Below are 18,425 nucleotides of genomic sequence, written 5' to 3'. Positions count from 1 at the left end.
GACCCAAACATCTCAGAGCAGACCAGAGTCCAGACTGTCCCCTGACCTCAGCCTCCCTTAACATCTGTGGTGGAGGGGGCATTCAGGCACAGGAAGCTCTGTGGATCATGGTCAGATCATGCTGGATAACACAGCACAGACCTGTGGACTCGTCCAGCTCCAGTCCTGTCACTTTACAAAGACTCAACTCAAGCTATTAAACTGATATCAGATCAAACTACATCAGATCATATGATCATTGGTGCTGAGAAACATCAGTGTGCCGCCTGAGCATCAGGACGCGGTAGTTCCGTCCTCCGGCCTGTTGGTGGCGGTAAAGAAGCTCAAACGTTTGTTCGCCGCCATTAAAGTGGAAAGAAGCAGCAGCAGCAGAGCGAACAGTTCGTTCACAGTTCGATGGAAATTCTTCACTTTCTGCTCAAAATGTCTAAATGTATTTCAGTTCACCGACTTTCTGTGGAGTCAGAATATTAGCAACCGACGAGTTAACCGACGAGCTTCTCTGTGAACTCGGGTTGTTGTGGTTGATTAGCAGCTAACTCGGTAGCTATTTTAGCCGCGTAGCTCCCGGTAGCTCCGCCGTTCGTCGGTGTCTCGGAGCCGCTTCAGCCCGGTGAGGATATGGGACGAGGGAAGGGACCGACGAGGGGCCGTCACCCCATGGGACCGCCGGGCGAAGACGGACCTCCGTTCGACATGGGTCCGCCAGGCTGGGGCCCTCATCCGCATGGAGGCTGGGGACCACCGCCCCCTGATGGATGGGCTCCGCCGCCAGGAGGATGGGGTCCTCCGCCCCATGAAGAATGGGACCCGAGAGGGCCTCCACCTCCCGACTGGGGACCAAGAGGACTGCCGCCCCCGGGGTGGGGTCCTCCGCATCCCGATGACTGGTTGCCTCCCCCAGAAGACTGGGGTCCACACCCCGACGACTGGAGACTTCATCCCGACGACTGGCGACCGCCTCGCGAGCACTGGAGACCTCCTCCAGAGGACTGGGGACCCGACAAGCCTCTCCCACCTCCTGGCTGGGGACATCCGGGCTGGAGTCCCGAAGGTCCCCCTGAGCCGTGGGGACCCGAGCCTGGGCCGCCTGGACCTGGTCCACCCGGACCTGTGCCACCTGTACTGCCTCTGGGCATGCCCCCTCCTGTTGGGATTCCTCCTCCGGACCCTGCAGCCTATGGGCCGGTATCCATGCCTCCTGTCCCCCCTCCAAGCTGTGCCCCTCCGTTCGGGTTCCCGGCTTACCCCCCTCCTGGCTGGACAGTAGAGGTGAGCAGCTTACATCCTGTCCCTCATTAAACCGGTGTGTATGTGGGTTGGTCCTGGGCTAACTGACAGTGTGCTCTCTGCTCTGCTCAGCCTGTTGTGGAGGAGCCGATGCCCAACCCGCCGCCGGACCAGCCCGAGTGGGTGAGTACAGACCAGGTTCAGGTGTCAGACAGAAAAATCATCGCAGACTAGTTTAACAGCAGCTCAGGTCTCAGGTGAGTATTGGAATGTCTGACCCATGCTGTCCCACCGTGACCTGACCTGAACGTGTCTCATTAATCCTGCTGTGTCCTGAGACCACAGGAGGAGGACACCAGCAGCCTGCTGTGTGTGGATCAGGTCTTTGTTTGAATCAGATGTGGATTAAAGTCTTCAGTATTAATCTCGTCCTGTTTCTCTCTGTGTTTTTCTGGTTCTTGTCTTGCTTATTTATTATTATTTGTTATGTTTTGTTTATTCCTCAGATCAAAGCTCTGATTTCAGCTCCGGCCACTGAGTCGACTCCAGCTGACTCTAAGAAATCCACAGAGGAGCCTGCTGTCACCAAACCACCTGCTGCTGACCCCACCTCCGCCCCGAAACCCAAACCCAAACTTGAGGCTGGCAAGACTGCCAAAGCCCTCGGCCTGCTGGGAAAACGCACGTTTGATAAGTAAGTGCTGAAAGCCGCGTAGAGCTGCCAAGGTGACGCCCTGGTTCACGACCGACTCCCTTTCAAATCACATGGTTCATGATGATACTGTGTGTTTGTGTCCTCAGGCCTCCTCCAGGCAGGTCCACCGGGATCATCTCCTTCATCGGGGTAAGAACAGCTGTGGGGTAAATCCTCGTCCCTGTGTTACAGAAACTTCAGTCATCGGGTCACAGTCAGGGTTTTCCTGGGAGCTGATTTCTTAAAGATCATGTAAATGAGAAACCTGGTTTGTGAGGAACGTAACAGCAGAGTGGCGCAGTCTCCAGGCCGATCATGTGACCGTTAAACTCAGACACAGACTGATGACAGCTTAAAAACAGCACGATAACGATCAGTAGATTCACTGATCCACGTCTGGTTTCCACATCTTTCTGTGTCTCGACATCACAATGAACGGAACATGTCCCGGACTCTGAATCTGTCCACTGATCGTCTGTCTCTGATCCTCAGCCGACGTTCGGCTACATTGAGAGAGAAGACCTGGAGAAGTTCACCTTCAGCTTCGACGCCTTCTTCGGAAACCCCAAAGCCATGACACCCGGGGTCAGAGTTCACTTCACCGCCTGCAAGGAGAAGGTGAGGCTGCCACGTCCTACAATGCACAGCGATTCTGATGATTCGGTTTTTAGTCACGTAAACGCGCTGCGGCCTGATCGCCTTGTCTCTGCTGATCAGTTTCATGGATTCTTCACACTTTCCCCTGAATGCTAATTATTTCACTGTCTTCATCTCGTCTGAGCTTTAACCTCCACGTGTTGGAGATTCTGTATGAACACATGAACATATTGATCTGGTTATTAGTGTTTTTCCATGGGAAGATTAACCCAGTTTAACCAGCTCTGACCCCACATTTTGATCTTTTCCTGTTTTATGTAAAGAGATGAAAGTTCATCTCTTTGTTTCTGTTTCCTGTTGGATCAGACTGATGTCAGCACTTTGAATCTGTGATGAATATTAAGTATAAAATTCTCCATGTTTGTGTTTCTAAGCAGAACAATCTGATAGCAACGGATGTGAAAGTGGCTCCAGGTGGAACGGAGAACGTGGACACAGAGATCTATGAGGCGGTGGTCAGTCAGCCCATTACGGAGCCTCAGGTCAGTTTAAATATTTTATCTTGTGGACCTCGTCGTCCTTCCCGTTTCCTGTCGCTGACCCCGTTGGCTTCATTGGTCTGCAGCCCGGCGAACGTCAGTATCCCGGGCAGGTTCACGTGACCGTCGGGCCTCTGAGGACCAACCTGACGTTTGACAGGAAGGACAGCACGGTGACGCTGCTGAAGAACGACCAGGTTCTGATCAACCTCCTGACCGACATCGTCACAGAGAAGAGAAGAGCAACCAACATCAAACCCAAAATCCCGGCAACCTTCAGCCACACCAAGGAGACCAGGGAGAAGGTCGGACCCGCTCTCTGGTCGCCTGTGTTCAGAGCCTGTGTGTGATTTCATATTTGCAGAATAACTAGTTCTTCATGTCGTGGCCCAGAAAGGAGCCTCGATACTCAGAGTGTCTTAACTCTGCCGTTCAGTGTGAATGTGTTCAGAACATCTCAGACGTTTTAGTTGCATCAGGATCAGTTGAATGAATCATGAATCATGCGGCTCTTTAAATCTGGACTCTCCTCTGTTCTTTCGGCGCCACCGCAGGGCGTCATCATCAGCCTGAAAGACGGCGAAGGCATCATCAGATCAGACAAACACTTTGAGCTTCCCTTCGACATCAAAGAAAACTTCAGCGATGTGGAGTTCACTGCCGAGGACATCAACGAGGAGGTGGAGTTCACCGTCATCACGGTGAGGCCCCTGTCGAACCGACACTTTAGTCTCTGTGTTTGCTGAAACCTGAATCTTTCTCTTCTGGTTGAACACCTTCTGTCCCACCGAGTTCCAAAACATTAAAGTTCTCATTTTGTGTTTCATCAGTTGAAAACAGGGAAGCAGGCGATCAGGATCCGGCGGGTGAAGGAGCCGCTCCTCCTGACACTTTGCACTGCCGCCGCCACCGGCGAGGAGTCCGAGGCCGAAAACACCAACAGCGACAGTGACGGAGACTCTTCCAAGTCTCTCAGAGGGAAGGCCAACGCCAAGGTGGGGCCCAACATGAAGCTGGACACGGAGCTGTACGAGGGCATCGTCAGCCAGCCGATCATCGAACCCACGGTGAGTGCGGCTCGGTGGCGGCGGCGGTTTCAGAGCGTAACTGCACCGCACTGATTCAGGCTTTAACTAGTTTGTTGACAACAAAGCAGATTTCATGTCGTGATTAAAGCTTCGTGTAATCTTTAAGCTCAGTTGATAATTCTGATCATGATGCCCGCGTCGCCGCCTCCTGCGCTCACACCGCCCGCTTCCTCTTTAGCCCTCCATGCCGGGATACCCGGGGCAGATCCACGCCAACATCGGTCCCGTCAGGACCAACGTGACCTTTGACCACCGGGACTGCGGCGTGACGCTGCTCAAGAACGACCACGTGCTGATCAACCTGCTGGTCGACATGGTAACCAGGAAGAGGAGGGCTGCAAACATCAAACCCAAAATCCCCTTCACCTTCAGCTACACCAAAGAGAAGAGAGAGCTGGTAACACTCCTGACCACTGAACTACACACAGCTCACACACTGTGCCACGCAGCTGAACACATACACCTGAGCGTGTGCTCCCGTGAACCTGAGGGGGAACGAGCAGCTGATTGATTATTGACTGGCAAACTTTATTATCTCAATGGAAAATTAATTTACAGTGAGATCAGTTATGATTCAATGGGCCACTGAGGACAGCAGGGTCACAGGGTCACAGCTGAAATGAATAGTTTTAATAATAATGATCTTCTTAATCAGTGGGTTTATTCGTTGTGACCTGTTTGCTTCGGTTCCAGCTCCTCAGGTGTGACTGTGTTTCAGGGCGTCATCACCTACTTGGGTGCAGAGGAAGGCATCATCAACTCGGAGGAGCACGGCGAGCTTCCCTTTGACGTTTGTGAGAACTTCAGTGACACCGAGTTCAACGCCGGCGATATCCACAAGGAGGTGGAATTCACCACTGCCCTGGTGAGTCTGATAGAGACCGAGCCAGACCGCAAAGGACAGGACGTGAACGAGCTCCACATCCTGACATCGTCCTTCCTCTGTCTCTGCAGGTGAAATCAAAGAAGAGAGCGATCAGGCTGAGGAGGACAAAAAGGATTGAGGACAAAATCCTGGAGGAGCAGAAGAGACGGGAGGAGGAGGAGAAGAGGAAGAAACACGAGGAGGAGGAAAGGAGGAAACAAGGGGAGGAGGAGAGGAAGAGGAGGGAGGAGGAGGAGGAGCGAGAGAAAGAGGCAGAGAAGAAGAAGAAGGAGGAGGTGGCCGCAGCGCTGGCAGCCGCCAAAGACAAGGTGAGACAGAGACGGTCACCGTCAGACTTTAGTCCCAGGTTTTCTTCATTTTTCTTTATTTTAAATTCTGTGAGTCTCTGATTTAGCAGGTAAACTGTCCTGTCCCGTCTTCCTGCAGTGGACTCCGCTCGGCTTCAAAATAAGAGACCCCAGCACGCTGGACGACATCAGCAAGGAGCGATTCGAAGGCACCGTCCTCAAAGCCATTTCCAGAAATCCACGGAAAGAGATCAAGAAGGAGCCGCAGGAGAACGAGGAGGAGTGGGGGGGGGGAGGAGTCTCTGTGGACGGAAAGACGCGCCTCACACAGGTAAAAACAGCAAACGACTGCAGCCCTGAGCAGCTGTGAATGATGCAGTCGTACAATGAATATACATTTATTTTCATGAAGGTCAAAATAAAATTGGAGAAAATGGATGAAGACGAGAAGCAGAAGACAGAAGGACGAGAGGGAAAGATGGAGGTGAAAAAGGAGAAGGAGGATGAGGTGGAGGTGAAGAAGGACCAGCCGGCTGTAGCTGGAGGAGGAGCCAAACCAGACCCAGAAATGGGTCGACTGGTGATGACCGTAGACGGTCATCAGAAACAGCTTCCCTTCGGTCCCAGCGACCTGCTGACGACCGCCACCATGCTGGACGGAGACAAGGTGAGAGACGAGGTGTCAGATGTTCACAGTGGTCTGTACCTGAGCGGTGATGTTCACGTTCACCTGAGGGTGGTCAGGGTCATGACTCTGTCTCTCTCTGTTCCATACCAAAATGCTCAGCAAGTTTGTCACTGTGCTGACGCAGGTCATGTGACTCAGGACTGATGAGTCACGTGTTCTGTGGGCCTGGAGTTATTAGAATACTTTCTGACTCGTCCATCTGTTTTGTGATGTGTTATGTTTCCAGTTGGAGGAGCAGTAAACTAAAGACAGGCGAGTGTGTTTGTGTGTGAACTCAGACTCCGTCAGGCGTTTCGTTTACAGCAGCTTCTCTGAGCTGAGAGGACCACCAGTCTTCATCCATCAGACCTCAGTGCTTTGTGTTAAATTTCTGATTCTGATTCTGATTGTGTCTGATGTTAAGGTGCGTTTCAACATTGCCACCCATCGGGAGACCAAAGAGGAGCGGGCCACCTACGTGGAAATTGTGCCCGACTCCTTCGAGGAGTCTACTGAACAACGCCGACATGTAAGACTTCTGGATAATCTGTGTTATTCTTAGCCAGAGAAAGTGAATGTCTCTAAGACCGAGGCTTGTGTTTGGTTTACAGAGCAGCTGTAGAACCACACAGAATGAATGCTGATCCGACGGAAACCAAACCCTGTGGTGGTTTAACGTTTGTGTGCTGCGATGTTTTTAACCAGGGCATCGTAATCGAGTTCTCGGACGACTCAGGACTCATCAAGTGCTCTCAAAACCCCCAGCTCTTCTTCCACATGTCAGAGGTGATCGAGAAGAAGAAACTGGAGCTGAACGAGAAGGTGGAGTTCAGCATCGTCCCAGTGAGTCCTCCTCATCCTTCCTGTCCTCAGTCCAGTTCACTTTGAGCTCAGGCACGTTGACTCCTGTCAACGTGCCTGAGCTCAAAGTGAACTTCAGGCTATAAACATATAAACATATTGCAGAGTTCAGTGACCACTGGCGTTTGTTGAAAGCACGAAGCAGGGCTGGCTGCAGGAGCGTCACAACTACAGTCAGCAGCTTGTTTCCAGAGATAGAGAACATACAGACACCAGCGAGCAAAAACAGAAACTCACAAACATAAAACACAGTAAATCAAGGATATGTTGAAGTATTTTATCTCCTTCTGTCCATGTTTTTACTCCCTTTTTCTCCAGGTGTAGAACAACAGAACATAGTCTTATGAACAATAAACATTTGTAGCGAGGATAAAGGCGGTCCGTAAGATACCGAACGTTTACCGGGTAAAACCTGCTCTCAGTGGTGATACAACATCAACCCAGTTTTTCCAGAAATTCCTTCATTTATCTGATTCTAGTCGAGAAAGTCAACTTTTCCATCATATAAATCTCACGCATTACCTCGACCCAGTCCAGCATTTTAGCTGCCTCTGTTATGGCTTTTTTCACATTATTCTGACTTTGTCCCCTGGATTTTCCATTCCCTGCTTTCCTTTTCCCAAATACGTTATGTCAGATGTAAGTGAAAGTTCCACCTTCAAAATTTTCTCCATACATTTCTTTAAATCCTGCCATCCACACAACATTTTAATGTCAGGTGAAAGTGTCCACAGGTCGTGGGAAAGCTTCTAAACGTTTTCACTGTGGTGATCTGTCAGTGGTCATGAATGTCCTGACTTCAGAGTTTTTTAATGAATTTCTTCTGGTGAAGAAATAAAGCAGTCTGATGGGTGAACAGCTGTGTTCTGTTTAAAAGCTCTTTAAAGGTGAAAAGGTCTTATTTAGACGCGCCTTGTTCTGACCAGCAGCATCCAGATAGTCTGCAGAGTTTGTCCCACACAGGGTCAGGTCTTAGAGTATGTGTCCCAGCAGAGGATGTAGGACAAGACACAAAGGTGAAGTGTAGTCTCCTGGGTCGCACATTTCTGAGTAAAAACATGTTTCTGATTGTTTCACCAAGCATGAAACGGCAGAGGGAGGGACCCAGGCCATCAGGATAAAACGTTACACTGAGAACATTTTCCTCCCCGTCCGGAAACTCGGCGGTGTCGGGGCGAACAAAGGAAAGGTAAGGACGATAAAGCTTTCCACTGTTCTGCTTTTAATAGTTTCTTGCATGCTGTCATTTTTATGTACAAAATATTTGTCTGACTTTTAACTTGCACATAATTTCTGAAATGCAAAGTTTATTTTTACTTTTACTGTAAAAACAAATTAATTTCCCTGTTCTGTGCACATTTAACGTTTTCTGCTTTATTCTTATGTGTGTTTGTCTCCTGGGGTAGATGACCATCAAGCTGACTAAAGCTTCAGAGGACACTGAGTGAGTTGTGATTTAATTTATTGATTATTATACTGTTATTACTGTTATTAATCTCTGTCAGGTTTGCAGAAAAGATGCTGTGGAATGATCAGAAAGTTCTTGTTCATCTATCATTTAAATATTTACCTATTTATATGTAAACGTAAATGAAATGGAAAAATTACAAAAAAATTACATTAGTAAAAACTGTAACATGTTTTACTTTGACATTTCAGGAAGGGGAAACCAGAGACTGACAAGCTGAAGGTGGTGGTGAAAAATCTTAGAGCACAGGACAGCAAGACCAGTGCTGGCAAGAGGGATCACAGTTCCAGTTCCACTTGGCGTAAACATGGCCGCAGCAGGAGCAGGAGCAGGAGTCATAGTAGGAGCAGGGCTAGGAGTAGGAGTAGAAGTAGGAGCAGGAGTCCGCCCAGAGACCAGTTTGGGCGTATCATTAAAAGGAGACGCAGCACCAGCATTGACCAGGACCATAAAAGCAGCAGGTATAGGCGAAGCCGAGAGAGGTCACGCAGGTGCGCCAGAAGTCGAACCAACAGCCGCAGCAGGAGTCAGTCCCGAAGCAAGAGCTCCAGCAGGAGCCGCAGCAGGAGCCGGGAAAGGAGCAAAGACAGGGCCGGCAAGAGGAGGAGCAGAATCAGCAGAGACCGTGAAGACAGTCACAGGAGGAGGAGGGACCTGAGCCCTCCTCTCAGGCGTGGTGGCGTGATGGATGACGAGCTGGCGAGGAAGAAGCGGGAGCTGGAGGAGCTGAACGAGATGATTGCCTATAAAAAGTCACTGGTGGACATGGACCCTAGAGGACTTGATCCTGGACAGAGGACCTGCATAGACTACGACCATGGCAGGATCACTGTGCCACTCACTGAGTACAAACCAGTCCGGTCCATCCTGAAGAAACGACCCGACGGACCTGAGTACCACCATCATCCACCTCAACCCTATGATGATCCTTATTATGACCGGCCATACGGTCCTTACCAAGATCGGCGGTACGGTGACCGCTACAGTGATCTGTACACCAGCCGTCCCTACGCTGATCACCCTTATGGTGACCGTCCTTACACCGACCACCCTTATGAAAGTCGTCTGTACAGTGAACCTCCCTATGGTGGTTCTCCATCTGCCAGCCACCGTTACACTGATCGCTATGATGTTTATGATGAACCCTATGACGATCGCTACTATGACCCAGCATACTCGGACCAACCTTACAGCGATTTGTATCGCCCTGTAAAACAGAGCCATTCTCCCGAACCCCATGGTCCTTCACCTTCTCCACAGTCAACTACCTCCACCCAACCTTCGTCGACACATACTGCTGCCACTTCATCTTCCCAAACCCCTTTCAGACCTCCTTCTCCCACAGAACCGCCTCCTAGAAGCCCTTCTCCCAAACTGAAGAACACAACACCACATCAGTCACCTCCACCTGAGAAACCACCCCTCGACCGTTTCCTTGATATGCTTAATAAAAAGGTTGATGCTGAAAAGAAATCAGAATCGGTTCATGTTAATGATGACCTTCTGCCTCATGAGCGGGCACTTCAGGATGGCGGGGGTTTCTCTCGGATTGTTGGATTAGCTCAAGAGCAGCCTAGCAGCAGTCAAGCTCTAGAAGCAGAAAGGAAACAACTAAGCCCTAAACGGTCTTCAGTAGAGAGAACAAGCGATGAACCAAAGAGCAAGACGGAACCCTACGACAAGATCCAGAGTCTACTCCGTACGATTGGCCTGAAGCTGAGTACAGGAGATATGTCCAAACTGGCAAGCCGAGCCCAAGAGAAAATCTACAGCCCTAAGTCTTCCTCTACAGAAAGAGAGACTCTCTCATCCCCAAGAGAAGAACTGCGAACCAGTAGAACAGGTTCTGTTGAATCTGATCACATCCATTCTCCCTCTCCTGTCAGGTCCTCCAGTTTGGAGCCGCTCAGCAGACATAAAGCTGTCTCAGAGTATGAAGGATTCCTGGATCAGCAGGAATTAGAGGTGCTGAAGAAGGCGCAACAACTGCATAATCTTACCAAAACAATGGGGAGTACCCTTCATAACAGTCCTCCGATACCACCTGTTGGGTCCCCATCGGCTCAGTACCAACATCCACTTCCCCCTGTCAACTGGCCACTTGGAGTCAACGCTCAGATGTCCACAGACCACAGCTCCACAAGCACCAACATGGGCACTCTAGCAACTGGTCAGCCACCTCAGAGATTTGGATTTCCTCCGGGACCTCCACCTGGACCACCTCCACGGCATCCTGGACAGCCTCCTTTCGCTCCACCCTCCAATCATTCAGTCCTTCCATTTATTGGCCAGCCTCATACATCTCCGTCCCCTGACTCCCGCAGTCCTCCCCAGCCATTGACCACTGCCACAGGAGCACAGACACCATCACCATCATCAACACCAGCAACATCTGGTCCTGCAAACAACAGCCAATCAGCCATCTCTACAACTGTGGCCAGATGCCTGAAGGTCATAGAGACGGTTAAATCTCTGGCTGTGCAGCCACCAGCCAAAACAGTCAAATCAGTCCAGTTCAGTTTACCCACAGAGTCTCCATCAGCCTCCTGTCCACAGGCCTCAGAGACAGACGATGACATCAAGACAAAGCAGAAAGAGAAGGTATAATCAGCAGCAGCACTAGTGTTCTCAGACCTTTACCTTTACCTTGAGTAAATAAAAAGTAAACAAGTTCCAGTAGATATACTGAAGAATGAACAGTAAAGGGACTCGCTGGGAAGAGTAGTAAAGAGTTCACTGATAAGTGTGTGGTTTTTGACACAAATTACATTACAACAGGTTCTTGTTGTCAACTACACAGTACAGTCCCTGTGAGATCGTTTTATAGAAGACCACCATGTTTCGACTGCAGAGCTTGAAGTCTTGACAAGATATTTCTGTTTGTTGTGTTTATGTTTGCAGCTGGATTTGTATAACCAGAGGATTTTGGAAAAGAGGGAGCAGCAGTTCCAGGAGATGCTAGTCCGCAAGAAACAAGGCGAGAGGAACAAGGAAGGCACAGTGATCTCCCCAGGTATTGGAACTTGTTGAATTACATAGACATTAAACTTGACTAGCAATCTTTGAATAACAGAAGTTTGTGAGTTTAGCATTAAGTAAGGTTATATTCTGGGCATGCTTCAAAAATGTAAATACATTTTCTAGTTGATATTTACAGCTGCATTCCATTTATATTATTTTTAGACCTAAAGACAAAAAGATAAACATCTTGCTTTCATTTCTTTACCTAGACAGGTACTTTGAGCTGAATAAAATTCATTATGCAGGCTTATGCGAGATGTCTAGAGATACTTGATTAGCTACTTATCCAGAGTTGGACGTGGTAGAAATGTTAAGAAGAAGACATGATGAAATATTGCTAAGTTTTGTCTAGATCTTACTGAAGTATATGTATGATTAGCAAGGCTTAATTAGCCCAGTTAGGCCCAGAGATAGTGCTAAGCTAGATTTATGCTTCTCTGTTGACGCGGTCTTGCAGCCTCATCATAGATTCCAGTAAATTAGGACCTGATGTAGAACTGAGCATAGGAGTTCACTCACTTGTTGTAGCTGTACCACAATGCTACACAGATATCTTGCACGCTACTGTACCGGTTTTTACTTCGGGGTAGAGAGTGATCACAGCGAGGTTTGTCCTGGATATGGCTTTGCTCGTGTACATTTATCTAGCAGCTCTTGTGCTCGTCCAGTAGCACCAACATATGTTCGCATTATTACGGAGTTGCAGTCAGCTGCAGTGGAACCTCTGGCGCATTAATCGAGCCTTGACAGAGCCGTAAACCTGTCTTCAAGGTTGTCTAGATGTCTCAAGGGCATTGCAGAGGTACAGAGATCAGTCGTTCATCTGCTACGAAGTTCAGTCGCTCCTTCCACTGCACACGTTAGCAGAGCCTAGTGCTTCATCCCAGCGATCAAGAAAAGAAGCCAGCTACAACCCCGACTCCACAACGTAACACATTTTTTTCCTCTTCATATTGTGACTCCGTTGGTATCTAGCTTAAAGAAACCCATTTAAGTCCAAAAGCACTCTATAGTCAGATGATCTTATGAGAAATGTTTTCAGTAAGGTTATGTGTCGTTTGAAACCGATGCAGTACCTGAGTTTCACTACGACTATGCCTTCAGGTTGAGATGACTTATACAGACATGGCCTGAATAATCCAGGACTCAGTCTAGTGAGAATGAATGAGCTGTTAATATCCAGGGTTGTATTGTTGTATTGGGTCATTCAGAAACTAACATATGGTTATCTTTGAAAGAGAAAACAAACATTCTTTTAAACATTTTATTAATGAACTCTGGTTCATCTGCTAAACAAAAATGTAAGGCATCTTCATCAAAGTCTACACCAAGGCCTGAGTTGTTCTGGAACAACTTGATTTACAAGCTAATGCAGGTTGTTTAAGTCAGATTCTCCAGGTGTTTGAATTTTTTTATTGTCTGCATTGTTTTGTGTTGTACATCGAATATAAAGAATATTGCCTTTCCTTTGGTAAGTCTTTGAGCCATATCCTGGAAAAGTGACATTTTAACAGAAGATCCTCAAAGTTCCTGATTCGTATGCAGTGAAAGAAGTTTCCGCACGTTAAAAGTATTCATTTGGATCAGAACCACCCAGTTTTTCAGGTAATACACTGGAAAATTTAGAACTAGAATGCTAGTCTGTGGAGCTAATGTTAGCTCAGGAGGCTAACATAGAGAGCTTTATGTTGAGCTACACTTAACGTAAATAGTGTGAGATCTAAATTACTGATGGTCTGTGTTCAACAGTGAAAATGACCAACTCTGTACTTCTTATTATCATGCTGATCATTAAGAATACAGTCTGAGTAATATTAAGTAGCATTTTGTCCAAGCTAAGTCTAAGCTTTGTCTGCTCAGTATGTCACATTAGTGTTTTAAACTCATTAACATAATAAGTTTGAATGGGGAATGTAGGAATTCTGCGTCATGAGCTCCATTTTCCTTTCAGTCCGTGAAACTGCCTATACATTAGCTCAGGAAGCTAATGTAGAGAACTAATGTAGAGATCTGCTGGAAATTGTTAGCTTTAGCAATTTCAGATGCGACTTACTGGTAGTCTGTCATCAATACGGTAAGTGGTCAATTCTATACCAAACATCCACCTTTGAACATTACAGTGATGATTTCTAATCGTGATCTTTAGCAGCTCCTTTGTTTGTTATTATTCACTAAGTAATTCTGATCTTTGTAAATTCAGTACCTGTGAGTGGAATGCTCATAATTCTTGGCTGTGATCTAACTTGTCGGTTTAGTCTGTAAAACAAATGTTAGCTCAGAATTGTTAAGAGCTTTTCACCAGTTCACTCGTCGAGTCACAGGAACCGAGACTCAGATTAGAGCTGAGTGTGAGTCCAGGTTTCAGGCACTACAAACCTGCAAGCAGATACCGGAGGTTTTCCCGTCGCTTTGCAGAGTCTTAAATATGTGTAAATGTAAAACGCGGCATATGCAACATGTTGTAGTGATAATGTCAGACTCAGGGGCTTGGGAAAACAATTTATCCAGATGGTTTTAGGTCTGTTTTTGCTTCTGTTCTATCTGAAATCTACCGTGATCTCTCACACAGCGAGTCTCTTCTTTGCATGTAAATAAGCTGCTCAGGAAGTGTCCTCAGTCCTGTGGCCGTTCACAGGTCGGACCGACAGACGGCGAGGTGCAGTATGGAGTTGGAGAACAGAAATGTAGAACCGTAAATGTCTCACCTATCAGTCCGTCCCTCACCTCAGTGTTGAGTTTCATAGTTAACTACATTATCTTTTCGAAATTAGTGATCAACAGCTTATTAATTCTGGGAAACAATAAATGGGCGTCTTTCTAATCGGTGTCCATTCAGTGCCAGTCCTTTTTTTAAAAAAAAAGTCCTTGAATTCACCTTGAATTCACCTCTGACCATAGGAAACTTGGAAATGAGGCAGGTTGATATAATAGCTTTTGTTACACGATATGTTTCCATGCTCGGCCAGTATTGATAAATGGAGAAGGACAAATAAAATACAGAATTAAAAAAATGGGATATGGACGTACAGTAAACCTGTCTTTTAGCTAGGGAGACAATTAAATAAGCAGCTAAAAGTCAACCAGAGCTATTCAGATCTTCGTCTTCGATTATAAGTATTTTTTTTATAAATGCAGTTTTATTTTAAAGTCCTCAGAAGATTTAAAGTGAAAAAGAAAAGTTGTACATTGCAAGAAAGGCAATATTTGTTGTCTTGAAATTGAAGGTAGGTGATTATTTTGATCCTTTCAGATTGTTTTAAAAAGCAGCATTAATTATCTTACATTACACATCGGTCACTAAAATCCTGACGTTAAACTGAACACGGTGCACAGACGTTATTAAATATTCACAAAGATTTATCACTAACATCTTTCTGTGATTTGAATGTTGTTTTTTGGTTTTACATCAGTATGTTTTTGAATTACTACATGTCCAAAATCATCAGCCTGTAAACTCCAGAGCCAGATTACTACCTCTCCTGATGCAATAATCATTTCTTCAGTCAGCTATTGATACAGTGAGTTAGAAAGATTTAACAGTTAGGAAGGTGAAGTCAGCAACATGGGAGCCAAAAAGGTTTGTGATAGAAACAGCTACAAACAGACTGAGATGGTGTTTAGCATAAAAATATTTTCTAATGTTTTATGCGGAATTAATGGTAAAACTTTGCTGTTGAAACCTATAAAATCTGGAGCTGGTTTTAAAAAGACAACATGGCCTTAGTCCAACAGTCAGACTAGCTGTAGTGGACATCTGTACATCTTTCAGAACCTCTGGATTTTGTCGACTGAGGATGTGCCAGATGACCATTCTTAATTTTGTGCAGCCGTGCAGTTCACACTGATGACGGCATCAGATGTTTCCAGGAGCAAATCTATAGATAGACAAACTTTATTAATCCCAAACTGGGAAATTTGACTGTTGCAGCAGCAATGTACAGACACTCAGCATATTACATATCACAAAAATCTATAAAGATAAAGGTATTTGTAAAAAATTCCAAAAAGTAAAGATAAATACATAAAATAAAAAATAAAGTTACTAAATATTAAAAATGAAATTATACTTACCAAAAGCTACCATGTGTGCAAAACTGGCCAAAGCTAAAGACTGGCCCAACAAATCTTTGTGAAACCAGCTCCAGGACTAAGGTGTATTCCTAGTTTTGGTGTGCAAAAGCATCTTAAGGCTTTGTCTTACAAATGTTTATGTTAAAATTTGTAGGCAGACCGATGAGCGAGCCCAGGAATGTTTGGATTTGTGGTCATTCGCTGGTTTACTGGGCTGAGTCACGAGCTAAGTCTCCGGAGGTAGGTATGCAGCTGGGCATGGAACCCAGCAAGGTGGCCATTTGGTGGAAGGGCATCCAGGGCATGACGTGGTCCCAGCTCTTGCCCCAGCTCCACCAGCTCAAGGTCACCTGGCCAAACCCTGATGTCCTCATCATGCACCTGGGCGGTAATGACTTGAGCACTGACAGCCCCACTGACCTACTAGCCTCTGTCAAGAAGGACCTGACCTCCATGAGGAGCATCTTCCCGCAGTGTGTCCTCGTGTGGTCCAACATCCTTCCTCGAAGGGTATGGCGTCACTCGGCTGACAGCCATGAAGTCGATCTGGTGCGAACCACAGTGAATCGCAGGATCCAGAACATAATCTCAGAGCTTGGTGGCACTTCGCTGACCCATGATAACATTCGGTGCGGCACAAACACGGGCCTGTACCGGGCCGACGGCGTCCACCTCTCCCCCAAAGGCATCGACGTTTTCAATCTGAACCTTCAAGATTTCCTAGAGAAGTGGGAGATGGAGGTGAACAGGGCATCTGAGAGAAGTTAAGAGGTGTATCAATCCTTTCCTGTCTTTCTTATGTTGTCTTTTATTTCTAATGATAGCTAGGCAGGCACATTGATTCAAACAGCTGCAGAGACTTAATTCATGCTCGTAAAACTCCATCTTTAGAGCACCCAGTCATGTTTGTAGCTTTAGCTTATCCTGTCGGAATTTCAGGCTCAACTGTTCAATTGTTTGTCTGATCTGAAACAATAAACTTGATATTAACTGATCAGCTGTTTTCCCTCAGTCTTTCATCCTCTTATAAACAAGATGCCACAGCTTGCAGTAATGAATATTATTTTTAAGGATTAACTGCTAAAGTGTACATTTTAATGTTGATTAGATCAGTGGGTTTTATAATGTTGCACAGAGTTGTGACTATCATCAATAAATGGGATTGAAATAAAAATGGGTTGTGAGTAATGACATAGACACTTAGCTAACGTGCTTCATCCTGAACATGTTAGAACAGGAGAACAGATGCATTAAAGTTCACAAACGACAGTGTGTGTTTTGACAGTTGTTAATGTTTCAAGCTTTTGTCAATAGAAAAATATTAATATTTCTCTAAATACTGTGTCAGGTCACGTTAGCACACGTGTCACTTTGTGAGCTGAAGCCGGAGAAAACCACTGTAACCTGCTGTAACTGCTCAGCTCTGTGTGACCACTTTATTCTCCACTGAAGTCTCCCAACTGTGTTGTACCTGTTGGAGCCGACCAGGTGAGTTTATGTTTTCTCTGCAGGTTCCAGTAAAGATGGAGCTCAGGAGGACTCGAGGACCTGGCAGCTAAAGTGAACGCTGCAGAAGCTTCAGATGTCTCTGCTCGTCCAGCGCCGCAGCAGAACCTGACCCATCCACAGAGAGTAGACGATGTTCAAAATGTGTTTGTCTTTCTGTTCTGACTTTAATCCAAAAGCCACCATGAAAACAGATTCACCAGAAAACCACTTTATTCATGAAAGAAATTTAAAACATCCTCATCGTCACTTAATCTCCAAGAGAGCTCTTTTAGCGGTGTGGGAGTTCAGTCCTAAAGGATGAACCAAAGGACCGTTCAACCCAGCAGTTACTCATTTAACTTTCTGGGAGTTTTGTCCCACCCCCACCTCTGTGTAACATCTACAGTATTTCTATGCTGCACCTCAAGTTTCTGCTGATGAAATGGAAATACATGTCTGCAACATATAAGCACAGAACTGAAATAATTTAGGTCTTAAAGCTAGAGTTTGCCATGTGGACCGTCCTTCAGACAGGATCATTAAGTGGGACCTGGTGTTTCAGAATTTTCTACTTCCAAATGTATTTTCAGTTATATCAGCACAAAGCTGTTGAATTCTGGAGCTTTTCTTTTTCTTTTCTAATCTCTTAAGCATGTTAAATGTGATTTATCTCACAGCCTGTGGGGCCTGTCCTGATGCACAGTATCATGGTAAAGCTCCAGCTAATGACCATTTATTCTATAGTATTATTTTTTCCTTAGAATTTGAAAATAATACAACAGTGGAAAACGTTCTCATTTTTGAGGTTTAAACTGATGCACTGAGATCTTTGGTGTGTGAGTTTCCATCTTTTCTGATCCTCACACACTTCACAGTGCTGAGAAACTAGAATCAGGAGACGACTCAAACAAAACATTATTAAAAGAGTTGCTCCATTTTCTGTCCATCAACTGTTTCATTTATCTTTTCAGCATTATTCCAAAGGGCAACACACTCCAGAGGTGGATGACACACTTGGAATCACCTGAGCTTTTCTCACAGTGGCAGCATGTTGATGTGCACATGCTGAGTTTGTGTGGACAGTTTGGTCTTTTTGCTCGATGGTGAAGATGGAAACATCTGGACAGAACAGAAACATCACCCAGTCAGCTGAGTTGATTCTTTAAGAGTTTTTTTTTTTTTTGCTGTTGTCTGATTTTCTTTAAATGTGAAGGTGTGTAACATCATATGGTGTTTCTGTTTTTCTGGTCACTTCGAAAATGTTGATACTTTATTTGAGTTTTGCAAAATTTTTAAATAAATTTCTGATAATCATATAATAGGAATCATTAGTTTTTATTTACCTGGATTCACAATAATAAAATGAGTAAAGTCACACATTCATTTTTAAAAGTTTGTTTTCACAGCAGATTACATGTCCTCTGAGAGGAAGTTTAGAAACAAACGTGGTGTCTCTCTCAAGGTGTTTTCTGTAAATAAAGATTATTAAAGAGTCAGTTCACACAAATAAAAGGTTAGGACAGACTGT

General features: G+C 45.9%; 1 protein-coding gene across 4 annotated transcripts; it reads left to right on the top strand.

Moving 5' to 3' along the window:
• The first annotated feature begins 358 nt into the window (after positions 1–358).
• On the top strand, positions 359–18,210 carry si:dkeyp-121d4.3. 4 transcript variants are annotated; one of them, XM_041049078.1, is made up of 22 exons: positions 359–1,272; positions 1,363–1,413; positions 1,737–1,924; positions 2,032–2,074; positions 2,417–2,542; positions 2,956–3,063; positions 3,147–3,365; positions 3,615–3,761; positions 3,891–4,127; positions 4,327–4,545; positions 4,867–5,013; positions 5,103–5,342; positions 5,461–5,652; positions 5,734–5,988; positions 6,413–6,517; positions 6,694–6,831; positions 7,931–8,038; positions 8,256–8,293; positions 8,509–9,362; positions 9,396–10,918; positions 11,219–11,330; positions 15,564–18,210. In XM_041049078.1, exons 1-22 carry the CDS (start codon positions 622–624, stop codon positions 16,175–16,177), a joined length of 6,315 nt encoding a protein of 2,104 aa, XP_040905012.1. In that variant the 5' UTR covers positions 359–621; the 3' UTR covers positions 16,178–18,210. The 4 variants fall into 4 exon arrangements, with proteins under 4 accessions (XP_040905012.1, XP_040905011.1, XP_040905013.1 ...); XM_041049077.1 differs by having other exon boundaries at positions 2,959–3,063; positions 8,509–10,918; XM_041049079.1 differs by having other exon boundaries at positions 8,509–10,918; positions 16,921–18,210.
• Positions 18,211–18,425: the final 215 nt, after the last annotated feature.

This window comes from Toxotes jaculatrix, chromosome 11, assembly GCF_017976425.1.
Source record: "Toxotes jaculatrix isolate fToxJac2 chromosome 11, fToxJac2.pri, whole genome shotgun sequence".
Taxonomy (NCBI): Eukaryota; Metazoa; Chordata; class Actinopteri; family Toxotidae; genus Toxotes; species Toxotes jaculatrix.
This window is presented reverse-complemented; position numbering and strand designations above follow the sequence as displayed.